Raw genomic sequence first — 23,781 nt, 5'->3', positions numbered from 1 at the left:
TAGAAGTTTAATTTGGAAAAGTTCACTTGACAGTGTCCAGTGCTGCTTTCTAAACCTCAGGAACTTGGGTCTTCCCTATTCAGTAACGCCTCAGTAATGGTGAGGCAAGCAGTTTCCTCTGTCTTCATTAGAATGGAAGACTAAGTCCTTAGATTTTTAGAGTGCTGTAGACTTCTAAGAATGCGTGTGAGCTAGCCCTGGTGTTACCATTGTGTGTGTTTCGCAGAAGATAATTACCTTGCTTTGAGACTTCAAAAAATATATATGGCTAGGACTAGAGTGCACACAGTAGCAGTGTGTGCAGTAGATGTAATTATACACGCAGAGGCTCTGATTTCTGACCTGCTCACAGCACAACAAGTCTCCTTCCTCCTGCTTTCTTCTAGGCCATGGGTTTTCTGCTGTGTTGAAAACTGCCGCACAAACTAGCGAGAGACTCTCCCTCTCGCCCCTTGCACTGCGCCCCATCCTGGGAAGTTCTCATTTCTGTACTCACATTTGCAATCTCTGTTTCAAGCTCCATAACTTTTGCCATTTCCTCTTGGACAAAGGAATCATCTTTAGACACGTTCTTGTCTTCTCGGATCATTTTGGCAATGGTGATCATGAACTGCAGGTAAGCTTCTCTCACCTGCAGACAAGAGACGGAGCACATTTGCTGCCTATCATCTCTCATTCAGCAAATCATTCATTCTGTTATTTTAACTTCACAGTGTACTGTGAAAAAGTTGAGTCCAGGGCTCCCAGTGTCTGCTCTTGTCTCCAATGCAACCCTCCTCACCCTGTTGCCTTTTGTTTGGGGTTTTTTTTTGTGGGGTTTTTCTTCCCTTCTATAATAGATACTGCTGCAATACCTAGGACCTCCATTCATCCTGGAATACCTTATGATATGGTTGCCAGTCTCAAAACACATAGTGAAAGCAACAATTCCTGCTTCCCTGTGCAATCCAACTTACTGGTATTCCAAGTTAGAATTGCTACTGGAGCAAAGAGAAAGCTCTGTGCTTGGAGTTACACTATGGGAATAGTGATCCCTACTAGCTAAAATACCAGGGTGAACATAGAAGGTTTAAGTTCTCTGAAAGTAATACCATAAATCTTCTAAGCTCTGTTTTTACTGTCTGAAAGAAAAGCTGTGTCTCAGATGGTTCCCAGTGATACCTTTGCTTTATTTCTAATAGGAGGCTACGGCTTTGATTTATGCCTCCGAACAGACATTGAAAAGGTATTTGGCTGCTGAGGGAGTACTGATGTCTAATACAGGAAAGCTTAATACTACCGACTCTTCTTGCATACTTTTCTTCCTCCACTGACCTTGGAAACCAGATAAATACACTAACTGTTGTGAAATTGAGTCTGGGCATTTACACGATGATGATTTGTGTTTTTTAGGCTGAATGCTGAGGCCTTAATCAGGCCAGACTCCCACAGACCTCAGTAGGAGTTTTGCCAAAAGATGCTGGACTAAGCACAGGGGGAGTTTGGGTCATCAGAATTTGGTTCATTGTCTGTGGGAAGTGAGCTGTTAAATAGCAAATAAAAAGGGGTTGTGTCTCCTCCTTATTCATTAAGGTTAAAAACACAGACTTAGCCCTTCTTCTTTATAGCCTCAAATTAAAACTGTATTGAGCAGTACTGGTTGTCTTTTGCTAATTTAGGATTGTCTATGTACTGTACCTCATTTTCTACCTCCTACAAGTCAATCAAAGTCTGACTTTCATGCAACGATGCATAAATATCCCTCCTTTCTATTGTAACTGCCACTATATAGGTGAAACTTGCAGAATAGAACCCTAGTTCCAGCAGCTATCTGCAGTTCCCAACACAACTACATGGGGCTTGTTTTGTATCATGAGACAGATTAACAGAAGTTGGCAGTTTATAAAGGTGTCCAGAAGGCGTGGAAACAATCTCCTAAAACCTTCACAGGACCATATTTTAGACTGTATAATAAATGAGAATAGTCAGATACATTGGAGGAAGACAAAAACTAGTCTCGCTGATGTTTTCATCTGCCTTTACAGCCACTAGACAAAAGAGTCTAAAATGCTGATTGCTGTCGCTCTGTATTCCCTTCCATTCGTGTTAGGAAAATTAGTTTGATGTCAGGCTGCAAATAGTCCTTGTTAGTATGACATAATTTATCAGTTTCCCGGATGAAACTACTGCTTTAGTACATCTTAATTTCCTCAATTATCTGGCTATATTTGCAAAAGCTTTCCATGTATTTGCAGAAACCGTCACACTTTTGCTCTGAGCATTGCCAGAGAAAAGCAGATAAAAATAAAAATCTCTCACAATTTTCATGTAACTTTGGGTCAAGGCGGGGAGTAAGTGGCAGCAGATTCTTACTAGCTGAGTATCTGTTCCATTAATACAGCTTTTGCTGCTCCACCTGAAACATGGGGTTTAAAACTTTTTTTTTCCACCTGAATGAACACATGAAAAATTTGGAGTATTCTGGTGTTCAACAAAACATTTTGGGGCATTGTATGTTCAAATACGATCCGGTATGACAACTCTTCTCCCATATCTATAATCTATCTTTCCAGTACCTTGCAAAATAGTAGCCAGAACCAGTGGCTGTAGAAGAAGGTATAAGTGAATCCAAGATAACCTGGACTGAAAACGTGAACCTATCCTTCAAAATTAGAGACTGTTTTAAGCTATAAAACATTATGATTTTTATTTTCCCATAACCTTCTCAATCTGTATGAACTGCCGAGTTTTGGAGAGGCTTGTTATTTATGCAGTTGTTCAGTCCTTTTGTAGACTCTACAAAATTTTGGCATAATTAGGAAAAAATAGGGTAGCAATGAATGTTACAGTTTAATTCTGGTTGCTACAGGACATGAAGATTCATGTATTTGAGTCTTCCAAAACACAGAGATAAGTAATAAAGTTGTTTAGTAGCACACAGTAAATCAATTACAAGGAACACTTACCCTTTGATAGTTGCCCCCGTTAAAGTAGTAATCCCTGGATGGCATTCCTAAACTTGGCTGGTCAATCTGAAGGAAATCGTACATTTCTTTAGTTAGTGATGAACAGGAACTGGTGTTGTCCAAGCATATCCTTGAAAGGCAACATGAAATGATGCACATGCCATCCTTTCAGTGTTGGAATGACATTAGTACACTGCTACCAAACAGTTAACGAACTTTAGCTGTCTAGGAACTGGGGTGAGATGAAAGGTACAATTCTTGTCTCTGGATTTCTAGATAAGAACAGGATGGGTACTCGGTGTGTGTTATTAAGCAAAATCTTTCGGTAACCACTGACTTCTAAGAGTAAATTTAAGCAACTTAGAAACGAAGTTGCTTGACTTGAGGGTGAGGCTTTGCGTGTAAGCATATATGAACAAAATCTGAACAATTATTTGCATGTTTTAGAAACATGCTTTCCTGCTACATATTAAACCTCACCATCATTTTGCAAGTCACAAGGATTTATAACCCTTAAATGCTGTAAATGAGCAAAGGTCCACTGATTTTTATTTCTTTAACTGACATATAAATTATGCTACCATAAAACTTCTCCCAGCATGACTTTGAGACAGTTCTGTCACTTGGGGTACAGAACTGTTGCATACATTTTGCCAGTATTGTGCATACCCACTGACTTATGGCAAGCTAATCTAGACAGTGTAAATAGCTATCCATTATGATTCTGGCATATAAATAATTCCCTGCAATTTTTTTCTTACATAAATGATGTGTCTGCTGGAATCCCGGTCATCATTCCATACAAACATGTCAATGAGAACACGTTTGTTAAATCTGGAGTTCATTATGGAGAGTTTTTCTTCCATGCTCCAGTTTGGCTCTGGGAGATAAAAGGGAATATATACATAACTTATCAGTATGTATCGGGACTGATTAAGCTGTATAGTTTGCAAGCTTGTTGCTCAAATTGTTGAGAACCAGGCTGGACATGATGTGAGAATACTTGTATAGCACATTCTCACAGTAGCTAGAAATTGCTAGGCTGTTCTTACTGGCCTTATCTGTCTTGGTGATACAAAGTAATCAGTAAATGATTTATTTATATATATGCAATTGCTTATGCATAGTATAAATCATCATGACCTTGCCTAGTTAGGCAGTTATGGTCTAAGCCCTAATTAATATGCAAGCATTAGAACACAGCTGTATTAGTTATGTTGCTTTTGGTTGTGTTACTTATGTTGGTTCTTTACATTTCCTAACTGTCTTAACGCACCCTGTTCACGAATAAGATCTTACGATATGGGTATTAAACTTATACCATCTTATTTACACAGATCACTCTGTGCTAAGTATGCATGATACACTGACTTCTCTTCACGAAGGAAAAGTTAAAATGGAGCGTCTAATTCAATAACAGTAGTCTCCTTAGTGCAGTAAATAATTGTGACTTAACACCACTGAACTCTCTCAGGCACAGCATTACCTTTGGTCTTATTCCAGTCTGCAGAAGCCACTGGCCAATCTCCAACCATCGTTAAGGCCTCTAGCAGAGGCAATGAATCTCGTTGCTCTATGAGACCTGAAAGAGGAAAAACAAATACTATATTGTTTTCATAGAGGAAAAAGAAAAATAGGTAACAGGCCTAGTGGTTTAAATCTGGAACTACATTTGTCATAGCAGAAAAGGAGATAACCATGAAACGGTATCTCCTACAGTAGTCCAGAAAAGGAATGAAAACACTTCTGTTGACTTCAGTACTGATATTTTTTTTTTTCTTACTGAATCAGTTTGGTAAGTACTGATTCATGGGACATCTTTCTGCGTTCAGAAGGGAAGGCTTTGCTTTGATACCAGAGGTATCCATCCCTTCTACATCCCAGAATGTGCCTTAATGATGTACCAAGGCACCTTCATTCATCTAAAGATTAGCTTTCCAGGCAAGGCCATGCAGATTAGATAGATATTGCTGGGACTCTTGCTTAACAGTACATTGGTACTTTTGTGCATTTGGTATTGAAGAAGAAAAACAATGGAACAAGAAAAGACTCACTTTCATTCATGCATGATTTGTAAAGTATTTTAGCTTTCTGAAATGCCTCTCTGTCCCCTTGATCTGAAGTCTCCAGCACACCTGGGGAAGGAACCATTGCAGTGAGATTTCTGCCCTGGAGAGCTTTGATCTTTTCATAGAAATCACTGACAATCCAGGGCTATGATAAATACTTGTTATTGTAGGCTTCAATTACTGTGAAGCTAGAGTGCTCTTTAAAGGAGCTATTAATGGGAAAAAGTGTCAGGAAGAAGGACATGCACGCAGCTTGTCCTTCTCCTTTTGAAGTTAGTACCAAAACACCTATGGCTAATTTTTAGTGGGAGCAAGATGTTACCACAAAAATGGGTGTAGTAAGAGATGCAGAGATTAAAGGACCAGAGGGAAAAAAAAAATTACAATCAACACTTCTCTGGAAGTTTACTTCTCTGTATAATGCGTAGTAAATAACATTTGAAACTAAACACAAGTGCATAACCAAGGATGGAGTAGCCTCATTCCTACCTTTTAGGATGATCTCCAGCTCATCTCTCAGAATGTCGAAAATGCTGTACCTGGAGCTAGTTTCTGGGATAACATGCCGGTTCAGCCAGCCCCCACAGGCATACTGGTAGAAATCCTTGCAAGGATCAGCTGCTGGGTCCATATTCTGAATTATTCTAGCAGCTAGGTATCAAAATTGGAGAGGTGAATTCCATAGACTGCCCAGTAATCTCTGGGACTACCAAAGACTATCAAGCAGCTGCTTGGCAAGAAGGCACCCTGCTTATGCTGCTTATAGTTGATAAGACTCACTGTCATGTATTATCACTCAAAGGATCCTAATTTTTTGCTTAAAATGTTGTCAGATGCTTCCTTTGCACTGTAATTGTATCATGTTAGAGGGAGCCTCTGAGTGGCAGAGTAGCTCTCCCACAGCACAGTGCCTGAGCAGGAGCATTCTGCTCTTCTGCCCAGTGCTCTACCTGGCGCCCAGCTTAGGTACCCACCTATAAAGTCAGGTTTCCAGGGGAAAATTGGGAACATCTGTGCTGGAGTCTTACCTCTCTTGAGGTGTACAAAGAGATGCCAACAATAAGAAGGTGGATAGCACCATGTGTAGAATGCATTCTCTCTTGAGAGAGAATTTGGTCTAAGGGGATTCTTATTATACTTCATAGACACAGACTGTGCTGGTCAACACACATCCTCGTGGCTCAGGCCAGAGCCAGAGAACTGTTGACCACACTGGCAATTTTCCTGTACTAATTCCTGATGAATGATATTCCTGGTGACAAAGAAAGTACAACATGGCAAAGTAAGAATAGGATTTTTTGCTCAGTGTTTACACATGGAACTCTACTTGCTGCCTTTGGCAGTATTAGCAATGTGTATTTGGCCCAAGGGGAAATGTCATTCCTTCCCAACGTCTTCAGTCTTAAAGCCTGAACTATTGTTTATGCAGGTTCAGCAGAACTAACAACATGCAAAACATCACCTCTGCAATGATCATTCATGGTAACAATCCTTACCTGCTGTAACACATCCAGGTGTGGTACATACGTTGCCTGAATTGCTGCCGTAGTGAGTGCCTGCAGGGAGAGGGATAAGAAAGCAGATGGAATTAGTTGTTTTGGAAAGAAATTGCTACCGATGTCACTCACCGGCAGTGCAACCTCAGCGACAGCTCTGTTTAGTTTTAGAGCAAGCAAATGAATATTAGTGCCAGTAAAAGATAACAAATGATGACTGTGAAGAAATCTAATCTGCAGATTTATGAGGAAAATTTACTGGAAGTGGTATTACAACAGTCTTGACAGTAAGTTAACTCTCCTGGGAGCAGAGTAAGACCAGGATTTTTTACTTTCTAACTGCCTTCACAGTCCTTCTGACACATACTAAAACTATGAGATCCCTTTCTAAATGATCTACTATGATGCTTTGAGCATCTGAGCTCTTTCATGATCTTCAGAGTCACTGTGACTGAGAGGTATAAATGGGGTAAAAAGCTCATAGCTGGATTACTGCTTTCACGCTGTTTTGAAATGCAAAGATCAAATTTAGAAAAAGAAGTTACTCTTACTTCTCTAAGTGTATGTGTGGTGGTGGTGAGCAGGTAACAGACCTGTGTTCAGTCGAAGTTTCAGATATGCCCTTCAAAGCTACTTCTGGCTGTTCAGCAGAGCGGTTGCTCCCTAATTAGTAATGCTGTGGGCTGACGACATGGCATATAATGAAGGAGACTGGGGACCTGTGTTCAAATCTGTGTTCTGGCTTTTGAGATGAGCCTGGAAAAGTCCAGTGAAGTCACTGTCAGTGATCTCAATGCATCTTGGTACTCCAAGGAGCAGATCCAAGAGCAATACAAACGAAAGAGCTAGTGGGTGTACTAGTATCGGCTGTTTCAGTTGTGACATGAGCACACCTCTCTGATAAAATATGACTTGTTTCATTAAGAGCTTATCTCAGTCCTGTTGATTGCTTTCCTCAGTAGTCAGAAAGCAACAAAATGTAGAAATTCTGGGACCTTCATGACTCCAGCCTGCAGTGAAGGAGTGATGCGACAAGGAATTTGAGAGGGAGCACAGGCAAGGAAACCTTAGCTGAAGCGTTTTGCTATGACTTCTTGAACAGAAGAATATGCACGGGGAAATGGGTCTGCATGCTCACTCCAGCAAAAGCTGCAAAGTGTTAAACTTCATTATGAATTTTCTATTTTTTGACCACTTAGTCTTGGTTTGTGAACTTCTTCCTGTGAAGAAGATCCACAAAAAGCCTATATGCTTCTTATGCATCAGTGGTGAGCAGAAGCTGGAACAGTACCCAGCCCTTATTGCTTGGTGCTCTACACTAGAAGTACTAGGAGTTTGATGGCAGTGACTACCAAGGGTCTTGATGTGAATTCACAGCCATAAGTTCTGCTGCAGACTTTCACTGAAGCCTTTGTACATGAAAACATTTTTTTTATTATTTCTTTTTTTTAATGCTGAGTACTAAAGTGAACATGTTTGTGATGCTGGTCATGTCAGTCATGTGTGCTGTTTGCTACACAACTGGAATGGGAAGTATCCAAGCACCTCAGCCTGACTGAGTGGCTTTGGGCAAAAGAAAATTAATTTTGTTGTTTTAATTTCCCATTTGTGAAACTGGACAGTCTTAGTATCTACTTATGTTAAATACACCACTACTTTGTTCCACACTGGAGAACAAAAACTTGATACCCTCACTTTTCAATAAGATTAGCCATGTTTTTAAACTTTCTTTGATCCTTGCACTAGGATGTTTGCAGAAGAGTTCCTAAAAAAATTCCTTCCAATGCAAGTGTTTTACATGAGAGAAAACAAGATTATAGTAATTCAGATAGCCCTGTTTTCTTCCCTACTGTTTTATTTCTTTGAAGTTCATCCGTGGAAGCAACATAAAAAGCCCCCACTGTGATTGAGAATGTACCATTCAGGGTTCAGCTGACTGCCGTCGTGCTGCGTGGGAGCAGATCTGCATTAGAATAACGGCATGCCTTATTATAGCTTAGTGTCTAGCAATCTGAACATGGGATGAGCAAAATGTGGAACAATGTGAAGCTTCACACAGAGGGGTTCAGCTTTTTCTTGTACCAGAGGAGGCAAGCCCAATTTCTGGCATTTCCTAAATTCTCCAATAAAAATTAAAAAAAAAACCCAAAAACCCAAAAAAACCCCACCAACAACCAAAACCCCATCTAAAAGCCTGCATATTGCTAAGACAAAAAAATCCTTTTGGGGAAATGAAGCTAGTAGCTCAAAGGCATATGGAAACTTTTCATAAAGGAGCAATAGCTATGGGCCAGGTGTGAACGGGGTAACTGTACTACAGGCATGCTGTATTTTTCTCATTGTTTCTCAGGGACTGGACTGGACTTAAATGAAGCTTTTTTTTAACTTTTTTTTTTTTTTCCAGCCCAAACAAAGCTTCTATTTAATGTAACTTGACAATGTTTAACTCCAGTGCCTGGAACCCAACTGCTTTCAACAAGATTCTAACTCCCCACATTCAAAAAGCGCTTGTGATCCTGAAAGTGTAATTGAGCTGTATAAGCAAGGATGCCAAACCTGTTTGGAAACCTTGGTCGCACACTCAGGGCTCTGAAACTGTCACAAAACCAGATGATTAAAAATGGCTGGTGAGGGGCTCTCAGTTTACTTCTAAAAGTGGCTCCTTTGTTTTTCTGTCAATTATCTCTTTTATGCCTCGGTACCAATCCTGACAAAGAACTGAGCCAACCTGACTGTGTGAGATACGACCAACACTGCCTGTTCTACCAAAATATGTTTGTGCAGTCTTTGCTCACTTGACTGAGCTGCTGTCTATGGCACCTCTTGAACTTCACATAACCAGGGACAAACATCAGATGCACTTTCTAACTCTCTGCTAGACTCCATGCAGTTCACTTTCTCAAACTACTTTGCTAAAAACTGCCGGGGTTTTCAGTATAAATATAGGTATTTCTTTGTATTTTTCCTCCCTGGTTAAATACTGCTGACATGCTGTGCTACACCGACTTACGAGACTCCTGCTTCAATGTCCACGGACAAAGAGTACAGATGTGGGAGGGGCAACTTGGGTTAATGTTCTACTAAGCCTAAAAACTGAAAGAAAACAAGTGTCTAGCAGGATTTAGATGGATGTGATGGGGAAATTTCTGAATGCAACCTAAGTGGGACATGGGTTCGTGTTTAACAGTAAGGCATGAAGATAGTGATTTGTAGCAGAAGGAAATTGGTACAGATTGTTCAGCTCATGTTCCCCTGCTGCATAAAATGTGAACTCATCAGTGGAGGGGGTTGTGGGAAATCAATACTTGTCTCTTCTCCTATCAAACCTTAACTCCCACTTCTCCTACAGTCAAGTTCACCTGGGATCTAGCTGCTTACAGTTTTTTCTCTTTTAAAATTAATCACTCTGTTTCCCCACCTCTTTCTTCTGATACCCTTCCTCGGGTATACCTTTTAAAACTATCAGAGCAGGATGCCAAAAGAACAGAAATGGGCCAGAAAGACTTCATCACTGGAACTACTCTGTACAGTAGTAAGTTCCTTCATGGCTCTCAAACTTCAGGACCTCTGCAGTGTTACCCCTGCATTTACTTCATTAAAAAAGTTGTACTCTTGCTCTTTCAATAGTCTTGTAAGTTGAAAACAGCCATTGAACCCTCTGCAGACTGAAGGCCTTCCTCATTTCTGTCTGACAGAGCACCATCAGAGAATTGATAAGGGAAGGTAAGCTTTAATGAGGCTAAATAAAATGACCTCAGCTGTGGCACTATGCCAGATGGAAAAAAATGAGGGAAAATAAGCACTTCCAGACACTCCTTCAGAGGTCAACTGAAAAATGGCAGAGCTGGGACATGCCTCAGACCCCACTGGATTCACTGTAGAGAATTCTATTGTCTTAATTTGACTTTACAAGAAGCCACCAAACAGTATTAGATTACTGGTCAGCAGCAGGATAGAAGAATAACTTCTGAGTTGTCTGGTGTCCTGTGGTCCTCTTCAGCAGTTCATCTTTTGAATGACAGGCTCTTAACATACAAGTTGCTTTACGCAGCCTTACTGAAGTTCCTTTCTAGACAACAAAAGGAAGCAAGTAATTCTGTACAGTCTCTGAAGCACACAGTTTGTGTTTCGTGTTTTCCCACTGTGCGTTTTGACGACCACAGATGGCTGGGGATGGTACACATTGAACAATTAGATCCACAGTTGTCATCAAGCAGTCAAGTGTGAGCTTTACCTTCCAGCACCTTATTTATTCCACATACAGATCTCAGCTGCAGAAATGCTGTCAGCGCTGCAGACTGCACTTGTTGCTACTATAAGAGTGAATTGTTTACAACAATGTAAATGCCAAATTTAGCTTTTCTTCCTCTGAGGGCTGTCTATACCACATGTCAGTGTCTTCAAATGGGCTCCATAATACAAGTGTTTTTGGTTTTATTCCATCTTTCTTAAGATTTCTTACCTACAGTCTATCTATAAGCATGGCGGAGACAGATTTTCATGTGAGAATTGGTAAACTGAGTATTTGCCCACTTTTGCAGCCCTGTACAGCCTGTCACTCCACACTCACACTTTACGTTCATGTAGCTCCACCTGACTACAACTGAGAAGAGCCTTGCCAGCCAAATGTCATTTCATCATGACTTCTGTGTTAGCTGCCACTTGTTTAAGTTCTCTATCTCCTTTGAATAGATGCCTCATTAATGAACATTCACGAAGTCAAAGAATGACTGGGCATCAGTCTAGGAGACAAGCCAGATCTCAGCCACAACCTTTTCTTAGTGTGCCAGTGACCAGTTTAGATATTGCCCCTAGTCAGCAGGTTCTTGCAATTATCTTATTCAAGTGCACATTAACCACGTTCACAGCGTAGGAAATGCAGGAGCGTAACATGGCTTTTTGAAATCCACTCCTAGAACAAGGAGGTTCTTAGTTCAAGTGTTGTATTTATCTTTGTTTGTAGCCTGCGTAACAGGACAGAGGATAGGTCCGTAAGCACGCCTTCTCGCTTTCTAACAGCCTGTGTAACAGCTGTGAATAATGACAACCTGGCAGGATGCAGACACCAAAAAAAATAAAACCTGCAAATCTTATTTCTGAGAAACCCTACAAACTTGGATGTCAGAAAGTGAATAAAATATCAATTCAATTAATAACCTCAGGACCAGCAATTAGGTGAAAATGGAAGTTATGTGTAACTAAGTTGTCTGGAGAAGTCACTGGCTATGACTTGATGTGTCAGCTACAATAAGTGTTGAAATGTTCTTCAGACTGTTTCCAACAAGTGATGAGATTTGGAGTTTAGTAAATATTTGTAGAACATAACTGAGAAAGAGCTGTGAAAAGGCTGCAAAGATATATGTGTGGGTGTGATGGAAAGATTGAGAGCATGGTGTATTCAGATTCAATAACGAATTACTTCAGTTACTGTCTGCTTCCCTTTCTATGATTACCCAAATATTACTCTGCTGTCCTTACTATGTTTTCTTTTAGCTTATTTAGAGGAGGTTTTATGGGTATGAAAACTTCTTTGGATGTCAAAAATGCCCCAACTGCTTCTAAAATGATCTAACTGCATCACTGTGAGAGCTTCAGTGTTTTTGTTGGCTGGGTATATAAATCACAGTCAGTATTAACACGTATTAGAGGCATTACTGCTATAACCACAGGCCCGTTTCACACACCTGTGGTGCATGCTCTTCTGCAAGCTATACAAAGCAGAACAAAAATATACTCCCTGAACCACGAAGTCTAGATATACATTCATATATTAAAAGAAGAGAGAACATAAGGCAGGACAGGTAATCCTTTTAATTTTCCATTAGCTGAACAGAATTACTTTTTTGAAGCCTGTCTGGGTAGTGTCATTCTGATAAAGGATGTACAAAGATGAAGTGGCAAATAATGTATCTGCTCAGAGTAAACAATCCAGCATCCCACACACACATTTCAAAATTAACATTTGAGTGAAATTAGAAATAAAAGAATCCTAAGGATAACATTCTTGGTTCTAGCATAAGAATGCTGCTCAGCTACATTTTTATCCTGTTGCTGTGTAGGATTTGCGTTTGTTACACAGCTTTGACCAATATGTGCTTTTCACTCGGTAAGTCTAAGAGAGACTTCAGACTTTTGATTGAGCATTGGGTATGGGCCTTTGGATTTAACATCAGAACAGAACCAAGTGGGGTACTTGAACAAAACCTTTCAAGACAAGAAATGTAGCTGTTCTGTGGGAACGCTCACTGATTGCGCTGAAGAGCTCTTGCTTTCTCAGTTTTAGACCCGAAGAGTGCATATAGACACGCATCTAAAGAAAAGACGGTGTTGCCATAAGTTCCTGCTGCTCAGTTCCTACCCGCAGATTACCTAAAGCTCGTGGCTGCTCTAGGGTATAACTATATATCAGTGCCTCCTATTGCCCTAGTTCAACCATGTATGCTCAAATGAAACAGCAAGGCAGAAAACTAACTCCAGGGCAGTGCTGAAAAAACTCCTCTAAGGCACAAGAAAACAGCCGGGAGGAGCTGCACGCTGTACAGGACGAGCAATCACCTTGTACTCACATTTTGCTCAAGAATGTCTGAATGCGGGAAACATTTCCAATGAAAGTTTAATTGCTGATATGAAACTGCAAAATATTTAGATTTTGGAACTGCTTTCTCACCGATAAGCCTTCCATCAAAGACATGTAATAGTTACCACTTGCTTTACATACACAGATGCTTCCCATAGATTTGGATGAGACACCAACATTCGAGCAAATGTCATTAATAACTGAATTCTGATTTGCTTGAACCCAAGAAGCAAGATGTAGAAATTTCTCAAATTCTTTATGCATGCAAGCAATGCAGTTCTGCATAGCTCAATATTTTGATACAGAAACTCCTACCCTTGCACCTAGCTCTGGGGATTTTCTTTCATCCTGTCAACTGAGCTAATGGAAAAAACTTTCTGATGAGTATTATGAATACAAAACACTCAAGAGATTTCATCTAACACTGGAACAAATGCTGGTAACATTCAATTGCTGGTAGCAAAAGAAGTAAACAATGAAAAGGCTTTTCTCATTAATTATTACTCAGAATTCTGCAGTGTTTTACTTACAAGTGCTGAAGCAAGCAGTTCACTGCAAGCAGGGGATGCAGAGACAATGTTAAGGAGCAAAGCAATGCCTTGCTTTAGTTTTGCTATTTATACTTCTTAGTTTTATTCTCTAGTGTTTTAGCAAAACTCTGAATCTAAGAGGCATTCATGGAAATGACAAACGTGAGGCAGTGCTGCTACCAATCATGTTAATTGCTTCACAGAATTTTTAAATAGGACTTTGCATTTGGTGTGTCAGTGGGAAAACTTAGTTTTGAGAGTAAGCATGCTCTGCAGAAAACATATTTAGGTAAAGCAACTCAAAGTAATACGCTTCATTGTCAGGTTCCTGGCAAGCCATTGCATGAAAGTCACTGGACTAAATCTCACCTAGAGATCAACATTGCCTGATGTAATACAAGAAAATAGTCTCCCTTTCTGCAGCAGCACACTGGGTTGTTGTTTGTTTTGTTTGTTGTGGTTTTTTTTAAAGGTTTCATATTGTCATAAGCAATCTGCTCTTTAGATCTTCTAAGCAGCTGTTGCTTTATAACTCCTGGCAATAATGAATCCTGACTCAGGCTTCTATAAAATAAGGAACTGTCAAGCTTTAGATACAGATGCAGAGAGACATACCTTCCCCTCTAAAATACTGCAACATTTTTTTTACCTTTGTCAAAACAATGCAGAGTTCAGTAAAACGCGTAGAATTAATTAAAAACATAGAATCTTACATCACATAATTTAAAAAAGAAATAAAATCCAACATAATCCTCTCTGTGCATGAGCTTGCAACAAAGCAGAGATAGCAGAGTCCCTCACAGAGGTGAGCGCAATCCCTGTATTTTTGTTTTTGTTCAGCTCTGCAAAAAGACTTGTATGTTTGCAGAGGGAAGAGGAGAATTATTCACAGGTTCCTTACCTCTGCTGCTGGCATACAGGATCACCAGGGCGACCACTGCACAAGTCATGAGGAGCAGCAAGACAGCCAGACTGATTGCCACAAAGCTCCAGGATTTCTTCCCAGATTTTGTTGATTTTTCCACAATATCCATTTGACTTTCTGATTTCCCCATTATGGTAACTCTAGATTGAGGAGAGGAGAGTAAGAAAGAATTAACAGCACAGATAAATCCATACAAATGCATAACAAATCAGAGAGGAAAAAGGAGGCAGAATAAAAGCAAAGACTGATAAAGAAAACTTCCAAATTATTACATGTATTTGTCCATTTGATTGTCCACAGATTTGCCACCCTCATGCTCCATCTCCTGTGCCTACCAGGCTGCCTGTGCCCAGGGTGCGCTGCTGGGGGGCTGTTCTGGACTACACTACCCTGGGCTCTCAGTGGTGCAGCGTCATAACTTGAGGAGCCTGCTTTGGGAAGTATGGAAAAGTCTCATGACCAGGTTGGGCAACTCCTTTCTCCCAAACAGGGAAGGAGGGGAGAAACTGCCTGCTTCCACTCCCCACTTTGAAAAGTATCTTGCTGTTTCAAAGAAATTTCCACTTTTTTTCCTCTGTGGATACAAGTAGGTCTGTAGAGCTCTGTTAGCAGCAGCAGAATCCAAAAAGAGATCCTTCCAGGTGCGAGTGCCTTCGGGCTGTGTCCACTCTGTCCTTCGCGCAGATGAAGGGTTTGGCAAGTCGAAGGCGCCTAGACCGTGTGTCAGCTCCCAGGTCCGCAGGAGTGTGTGACCTCCAGCTTCTCAGTCTTCTCGGAGCCATGCTCAAACTTGGGAGCTCAGCCGTCTGCAGTTCCCAGCTCCAGGCAAATGCTCCTGAGCAGCAGGGGGAGGAGGGGTTGCATCGCAGCAGCAGGCAGGGCTGGGCACTCTCAGCCTGCTAGCAGCACAAGCTGCAGCTCCTCACAAGTTTCCTCCAGCTTTCCCGAAATCTCCCACCGGGTTATTTGGCCGCTGTGCTCACAGGAGGAGTGTGAAGTCAGGGAGGTGCAAACCTGCTGAATCCCACTGGCTCTGAGAGTGCTGGCAGCTTTTGGGTGCAATGGAACAGCTTCTTGCTTGAAAACACCCGATTTATAGATCATTGCAGGCAATGCACAGAATCCTTTTACACTACTGCTTGGAAATCTGTCCAGTAACAACTGGGAAACACAGTAAAAGGGCAGGATAGGCATGTGATTTCCCTTGGGTTTTATTTTATTCTTTTGCAGAACTGACTTTGGAATGAAAGAGAAGCAGGTTGGGTTTTCTTTCTTCCCTGCAGGCTGGTTTATTGAACTAGCGTAACTCACTGCCAAAGTTCACACTCTATAAATTTTAAGGTCGGTACCTCTCTGGACCTGAGTGCTTCAGCAGCACTCCCAAGTTTTTGTGCATGTTCAGGATGAAGTGCTGAGGGCAGAGCAGGGATTTCTTTGTGGCAGTCCTGTTTACCGGGAACGCGCGCGCGGAGTGTTCCAAGAATGTGAATGCAGACCTGTTTCCGTGAATGGGGTAGGAAACAATGAATGCCAGTTTCTTCTGCCAGGAGTCTAAGTCTCCTCTTCTAGTCAGTATTCTGCCTCAAAACCCCTGTGAGAATTTGCCTTTTTTTTTTTTTTTTTTCTTCAGTCATGTTATCTTAGGCTTCTGTCAAGTGTGAAGGCTGCTATTCTCATCCCACCATCTGAAGAGAAGTATAAGAACACAAAGATCTGAAAGAAATGCATACACTTTGCAGATCCTGGCTGTCCATATGTGAAAACTAGCTACAGAAGGGAAGGTTGCTTTTAAGGACAAAGCTGTACATTTAATGACGAGCTAAGCGATCTCTTATTTCTGTTTGTATGAAGCTCTACAGCTAACAAAAGACTAGTTTCCTTTGTATGTATTAATTTCCTTATTGCTGAACAGTTTTATTGTTACCTTACGATGTAGGTGGCTCTGAGGAAGGTCTACCTAGTTCAGGTGCACAATACTGCAACAGACAAGCAACTACACAGGATTTAATGTAGTTATTCCTGTAATGTGGCTATAAGATCCTGAAGGGCATTATTTTCCCATTTCACAGGTGGAGAATCAAGATGCCAAGAATCTAGTATTTATTCCTACTGCTTTCTGTGTGTGCCAGTTGTAGCCATTGTGACTAAGGTGGTCTTTGAGGCTAGGAATGCTATGAGTGATTCACGCTGCTGGCTACTCAGGGTGCAGACCCTAGCCCCCCATGTAATCAAGGGATAAGAGGACTTGCAAAATCCTAAATAACATCTGTAATAAATATTTTGAAAATGGCCCAAAGTGACTTGAGGTTATACATGAGCACCAAGAACGTACATCTCTCTTACGTCCCCAGAAAATTCATAGATTCCCTCAAAAAGAATTGACCTAATCATAAAGAAAATACTTTTTTCCTCCTTTTTTTGTTTTGTTTTAATTTTGGGAGGAAGTGGGAACTATATCAAGAATCTCTTCCTGTATCTCTAATGGCTTTGCTTCCGTGTAGAGCTGAGGAAAAGGTGTACTGTTTCCACTAGGAAGTGCAAGGAACTTTTGGGTGTAGCAATGGCATTGGCTTGCTTTTCTAAAGGTTATGTTAGACCAATCTGAATGTGAGCCTGGAAAATCAGTAGTGACAAATATTTTGTATTTCTTTTGCCTTTGCAGTTCAACTTTGAAATAAACTGCTTAGTATTTGTAATGAAAATACTTCCATTGTCAGGTCTCAGGCAGGTTTTAGTGACAAAGGGTGTAGGTACTACTGAGCCTGTTTTGGATTAGAGAATGTCAGAAAAGGCAGAAGACGGATTAGTAAGTTTATCATGTTCCTTCAGGTCCTATTTTAAATTATTTTTTTACCTGTTCTTCTACACTAAGTCAGCATCTGGGTGAACAATAGCAGTGCATAACCCAAAGCAGTCACCTAGAAGCCTGCAGCTGCAGAGAAGCAAAGGAAATCCCTGATTATTAATACCATTTTCTGTTGGGAAAAGTTAGTTTTATCCTCTTAAGATTCAAATTTGGATTGATTGGCAAACACAGCGTATAATTTAAGTGTCTTGGGTAGATACACATTTTCTTTTCCAGGCAAGTACAACCAAGTCAATTGAAAGCCACCAGGATGTGCTTGACGGCAAGGCATAGCCAGTACAGGCTCCGAATACAATCCCAGAACACAGTCCCAACAGTCCGTAGGCTTAGGAGCATCTGTTGCAACATCCTATAAGTGTGTGCTTTCAAGTGATTAAATTATACAGAGTATACAGACAGCAGATAATCATATCCCATGTGCTGGACCTAAAGAAGCTGGAATTGGTCATTGTTCTTAAGATACTGGTGAAATAAACTGAGTATTTTTGCTGACAAAATACACTGGGGAAAACGGATGTAGACGTTCCTGAAAAGAATCCTTTTGTACCTTTTAACTCTGAAGGAAATATATTTTTTTTTTTCTACTTGATGCATCTATCAGCAAATTCCCCTCTTAAGGAGGGGCAAGCAGAGCTTATATTAAAGGCAGCCAAGGGAGCTGTAATAATGCATGCGAGGGCAGAATTATGCCCTCAGTACCTCAGTATAGGCACGCTGAAGGTGGGAAGACTTAAATATTTTGCAAAGGACTTTTATGGGTGTGAGAGGATCTGGTGACATGATACATTTCTGGTTTGTGATGAAGCTTGTGAGGGGTGACATGAGCTATAAAATACACATTGTTAGACACAGAGATAGCAACACTAGACAGCATGATTTTGATTTAAGTATGTTCTATCTTGTTTTCACTAGATATTTCTCTTTATGATGGGAAATCTGGTAAGATGTATTTAAATTGCTGTGCTGTCAGAGAGTTTAAAAAAAAAACAAAACAAACTGCCCCTCTTCTGTATGAGGGGAAGCACCAGCAACTGTAAAGGACATATTTGCAGAATCATCAATTTTGATTGTCTTGAGCAACTTTGTGTGGTCACTGAAATAGAGTAATCTGTCATTTTGACAGTTCTCCACTAGTGTGGTGAGGTCCCTGTGCTGTTTGTTGCTCTGAAGGGGAAGGACCTATTTTGGTTTCTGACACAGCCAGTATCACCCTGTAGCCTTTATGGCAAAGGAGATCTGATGATGCAAAGTTGAAGTTGTTTTGGGTTTGGTTTTTTTTTTTTTTTTTTCTTTTCCTAAATCTCACATTCAACTGAATTGTTTATAAAATTTGTTTTCTGCAGTGCATTTCAACCAGAAATTGCTAGAGGACGTTCAGTTCCTTTATACCCTAATGCAGAAGCTGAGGCACAGGAAAGTGTTGTGGCTTGTCGAAGTTACTGCCTGCAGAAATTTTCACGTATGGGCCTTTCATCCGCTGGTCTAGTTCATAATCCATTAGACCCTGATTTTATAAATTAGCTTTAAAAGTGTAATCTCTTTTTTCGATAACGTGAAGGTGAACACTGATCTGGGGGTTTCTTCTCCCAGAAACAAACACTAGGGGCTGCCAGAAAACATGCTCTTTCCCCAGAGCAATGTAGATGCCCAACATATGAAGCAACGAGGCATCTGCTGCATGTACTGGGCTACTTTGGAAGGATTTTTTCCTTTTTGCTTGCTTTGTAACTAAAGGAAGTTCTGTTACTGGAATCTGGACTTGTAAAGAGCTTGCGAAGGCAGGGTTAAAGTTGAAAAAAAGCCTCAAATCATACATTTTTACACCTGGATCATGGAGAGGTGGGGCTTGAGTAGCCAATCTGGCTGACTGCCTCCTTTTAGGCTGTTCTTACTGTGAGCGTTAAGACCCCATGCATGACTGAAGAGGTGCCTCCTCAGGCATGAGGCACCCCAAACCGCACAGAAGTACTGCAGTTCCAGCACAGAGGGGGAGCTGGTCTGGAGTTTGCATACGCTTTTCTCCTTGGGAAAATTTCTCAAGTCTGGGAGGAATTTATGGTCAGAGAGCTCCTGCCCTGAACAGCGAATAGTTGAGCTGGTGCCTCGCTTGCCTGGGAGACCGTACTTGAATCAGGGCTGTGAATATTTTTGCTTTCATATTTCCCTTGGAGAATCTGGAATAACCATGGGTATACCTGGGGCACTGCGCTGGGAGAAGATAGTATTCAAGGATACTACTGTCTTTCTCAGAAGTTTAGTTGCTATGTCTTAGTTGCCTACAATGTCAGATTAACCTTCAACTCTCCATTTAGATGGAATTGATTCTAAAGATAAAAACTGTGAAGGGTTGTACTTTTCCTTTCTCTGCATATGTTTGCTTTACCATCGTTGTACCTCAAAACCCCTGTGCCTGCTAGGATTATATGAGAATATATTACCCAATTTAGTTCCCTGCCATCCTGAGGTTTTGCAGTCTTTCCTCGGTGCTATGACCTTCTCCAACAATTTATTCAGGTTGCACTAAGTTTATTGTGTTTAGTATTGATGTAATTGAATGTGCTGGGTCATCTGAATAGATGTTCTAAAGGTTGCTGCTCTCTGTATACACCAGGAAAATCAGGGGCTGCATGAACAATAGGGTAGTTATTTCCCAGCCAGTGCCCTGGGTTCTCCTGCAGGTATTAAACATCTGCATCAAATGTATAAACAACTCTGTGTTCTAAAGCAATCAAAAGCAAACAGGACATGATGCTGACATAATCTTTGGTATGGTGTGTCTTAAGTATTGTTACCATGGAAACAAGGTATCCATCTCTACCTGTACACTTTTAATGTCCTTATAAACTGATCCATACTAAGATGTGAGAGAAAATCACATATCTATGGATGCCAGGGTTTTGCACTTTGCCATGAATACTCTGCCTGTGCAAAAAGTCACATATAAATCTTGATTTTAGGCAGTCATCCAAAGCCTTTTGAGTGATGTGGGCATGCAACATCTGTCATGACATCACTTCCATACAAGGTGATTAACACCGAGGCTTTTGAAGGGCTCTGATGGGCTGGCCTTGGCAACTACTTGCAAGGCGACGGTCCACGAGAATCAGTGCAACTCCTAGTGGAGTGTGATGTGGTATGTTGCCTAACTTTTCTATGAATTTATTCCTCTGGAATGGCCAATACCTTCTGTTCTGGCTATTGCTGGCACATCAAAGTATGAAGAGCTATCTCTGTTCTGATGCAGCAGCACTATTGTCAAACCAACACAGTGCAGATTCAGCTTCCAAGCAAGGACTGGAAAGGACCTTGCCTGCACTTCACTGTGCAGTAATGTCTCTGAAAAATCAGCACAAATCTTGCAGAAAGGGTGTTGCTTTAGTATATGTTGATCATACGCTTTGACTCTGGCTTTAGACATTAGAACTGATTAGCTGGAAAATTTCCCTGTTTCATGTCCCAATCCTATAATGTTTGCACACATACAAACACCATACATAGACAGGGATTTTTGACTCTCTCATGCAAAAAGAAGGGCACTGCAAAATCTAGCAAGCAAAAACTCTCTAATGTGTATTGGATGGACAGTCTTCTTCCAATAGTAATTCAACAAGAATTGCTCTGTGGAATATTCCTTGCCTCTGATACAAACAGCAAAAGCAGCTTGTTTTGAAAAGTCATCCATAGGTGACAAACCAAAGATGAGTAGTTTACCAATTAATTGCATACGTTTTTGTCCCACATGTCTTCTTTTTTCCTTTCTGATTTCTTTCTGAGCCCTCTCCTCTTTCAATAGGGTAAAATACAGCAACACGAGATAATTGTGTTCTCTTTAACTTGTAAGAGTTTTAGGACTGGGGGACACCTTAATTCTAGCTGGGGCACAGTAAGTAATGTAAATGAATGTGTTAATAGGCAAAGCCCATGCTTATGCTATCTTGCATTGTAGCTCTGCATTTCGTTTTGATTCTATTGCTTTGGATTCTGCTACTGATGGATAACAAAGATTTCACACTCGGAACAGATGGGTCATTTAAGAGTGGATTTTTTCAAACGTGAAATCTTCATATTTTTTTTCCTTTCAGTCAGATTTATTCACCATGTACAATTTGGCAACTGTATCTATCCCTATATCCCGGTATAAGTGCAACACCAGATCTGAAATCACTTGCATGTGAAATATTTCTCATTTCTTCTTTAACGCGGATTACAAATTTGTGTGTGTGTGTGTGTGAGGCATGGGTATGGAGAGCTGCTTGCAAACTCTTTGAAGAAACTGCTTAAAAACTCTTTTGTGGCTTACCTCTTTGTCTCTAGTACAATAAAGAACCACGAGACTGGAAAGATAGCTAACCTCTGTTGTGACCCCGGTTTCAATGTTCAGGTTACAGAGGTACAAAGATGTACTTTCTTCTGTGTATATGAATTAATCCAAATAGGAAAACTCACCTAAACCAAGAGTTATAATGCATGTCTAAAACTGTCCTGTTTACTATCAACATCACTAGTTGTAGTAACCACAACAGTATGCACTATTCCAGTACTGTCGAATGTTAGTAAATATCTTCATTAATCTCAGTCTCTTCAGTCTAAGCAGTTGCTTTCTGAAGAGTTAAAGCAGTATTGAAGAAAATGTGATAGAAATGAGTCTAGTTTACACGTTTACCTTAGATACAGAAGAAAATCTGAAGCTATAGGGTGACTTTAAAAAAAAACGACCAATCAAATAGCCTAATAGCCTAGCCCACAGTAAATCAGCACAATGAATGACTCCAGGACAATGGCTGGATGCTACCCTTTGATTCATTGTAGCCTACTACAGAGGGTAACTCATTGTGCTCAAAAATAATGGGTTTGTCTTTGAGAGCCAGTGTACCCTGTCATCTGCCAACAAGCATTAAAAGAAAAAACTAATCAACTCCCTCCCAGTACTCAAATATCTTCTTATAGCTGGTTGGTTACCAGATGTGTGTAGCATAAATAAGTCCTAGTAGATGCACACCCAAAACAGATTAGAATTGGGAAAACGCTGAAGTTTAGATGATATTTCAAAACTCTTCTCTAACCCTCCCTTTAGAGATAGTGATCTTTTGAACATCATCATCAGAAAAAGATGTCAGATATTAGTGGTATTATGTATAAAAGGTGTGCAATGATTTCTGCAACGAATTTCTAAATGCATCATGCACTTTACACAGAGAAGTAGTAAAAATGTGAAGTTGTCTTACCTCTGTCTTGTGGAGAATGTTTTTCAGCTGCAGAGGTCAGGTGGCTTGTGTAGTTTCTGAGATGTAATTGGAATGTTTGTGTTCCCTGGCAGTCAGAAACAAATGCCTATTTGTATTTTCAGCACTGATCTCTTTAACAGGCTCTCCCCGATAATGGTCTTGCAAAATACTGTGCCTAAATCTCCCTTTCTCTTTCCCTTGTACGTTCACTTTCGCACACAGGTGGCTTAGAACGCCCAATGAATTAAATGCTCTGCTCAGAGACTTCTCAGGGAGAATTAACCCTTTCCACCATATTTGAAATCAGTTGATTTTATATCTAGACTGGAAAACAGATTGTGCAGTAGGCACAAACAATGCTGTCCTTAAGTGGACAAGGTGATTTCCTAGCTTGTTAGCATTTAGAAAAGTCTCTCCTGCTACAGTAATTAATTCTTAGTAAAGTTCTCATTTTACATGATAAGCTTTACTACTTTCCCAAGAGATTTTTCAGGTATCTACGGTAGGAAACCTTCTTCTGGAAGCCAGTGTCTTATTTTCCATGTACTTAATTTCAGTACAGTGATGAATATTGCAATTACATTTTTAATGACACAACATTTTAAAATTATATGTGTATGACTCAAAAGGTATATTCTTGCATTATATTGCTGTATGGGAAGATGGATTACAAATAAAATGAATTTAATATATTTTACTTGAAATTATTTTCAGCTACAGAGCACATAAAATTCAGCTATAATATTCATTAAATGCACTGTTTATATCTTACAAATGACAGAAGATAGTTCTACTTTCCAAAAAACGATATTCAGACCAGTAGTCATATGCATTTAAACACCATGCATATATGATTTAATTGAACATAAGAGGCCCAAACCATAAGATCCTCTTCAATAAATTGTTATTGGTTTCAGCAAGTCTGTCCATGGTCTGAAGTCCCGAATTACTAAAATGTTTATAAAATCTGCTTAACTTTTGGCAAACTTCCCCTTTTCATCCCCACCTTACCTCTTTGTCACCTGCCCCTGACAATTAGGACACTGTTGTGGAAGCTAGGTTTGCATCATTCAGCCCAAAGATGTATTGAACTTGCATCCTGAACGAGCAGAGTTGGTGGTTGTGTGGAAAGTACTTGTGGCGGTACA

The 23,781-nt window shown here is 40.4% G+C and overlaps 1 protein-coding gene across 3 annotated transcripts in view; it reads right to left on the bottom strand.

The window, feature by feature from the left end:
• MMEL1 (membrane metalloendopeptidase like 1) overlaps positions 1 to 22,776 on the bottom strand; it is a 40,180-nt gene extending 17,404 nt beyond the window's left edge. The window contains exons 1-9 of one of the 3 annotated variants that reach the window (XM_014278794.3): positions 22,634 to 22,776; positions 14,519 to 14,682; positions 6,511 to 6,570; positions 5,504 to 5,665; positions 5,000 to 5,080; positions 4,432 to 4,527; positions 3,707 to 3,825; positions 2,946 to 3,011; positions 497 to 631 (exon numbers count right to left, since the gene is read on the bottom strand). In XM_014278794.3, coding sequence (XP_014134269.2) covers positions 497 to 631; positions 2,946 to 3,011; positions 3,707 to 3,825; positions 4,432 to 4,527; positions 5,000 to 5,080; positions 5,504 to 5,665; positions 6,511 to 6,570; positions 14,519 to 14,672 — 873 coding nt within the window. In that variant the 5' untranslated portion in view covers positions 14,673 to 14,682; positions 22,634 to 22,776. Of the gene's footprint in view, positions 1 to 496; positions 632 to 2,945; positions 3,012 to 3,706; positions 3,826 to 4,431; positions 4,528 to 4,999; positions 5,081 to 5,503; positions 5,666 to 6,510; positions 6,571 to 14,518; positions 14,683 to 14,814; positions 15,438 to 22,633 lie in introns of those variants that run through there. The other 2 variants (XM_027803256.2, XM_027803257.2) reach the window with 2 other exon arrangements.
• Positions 22,777 to 23,781: the final 1,005 nt, after the last annotated feature.

This window comes from Falco cherrug, chromosome 3, assembly GCF_023634085.1.
Source record: "Falco cherrug isolate bFalChe1 chromosome 3, bFalChe1.pri, whole genome shotgun sequence".
NCBI classification, from domain to species: domain Eukaryota; kingdom Metazoa; phylum Chordata; class Aves; order Falconiformes; family Falconidae; genus Falco; species Falco cherrug.
Note: the sequence above shows the minus strand (reverse complement) of the source record. Positions and strands in the feature narration are given on the sequence as shown.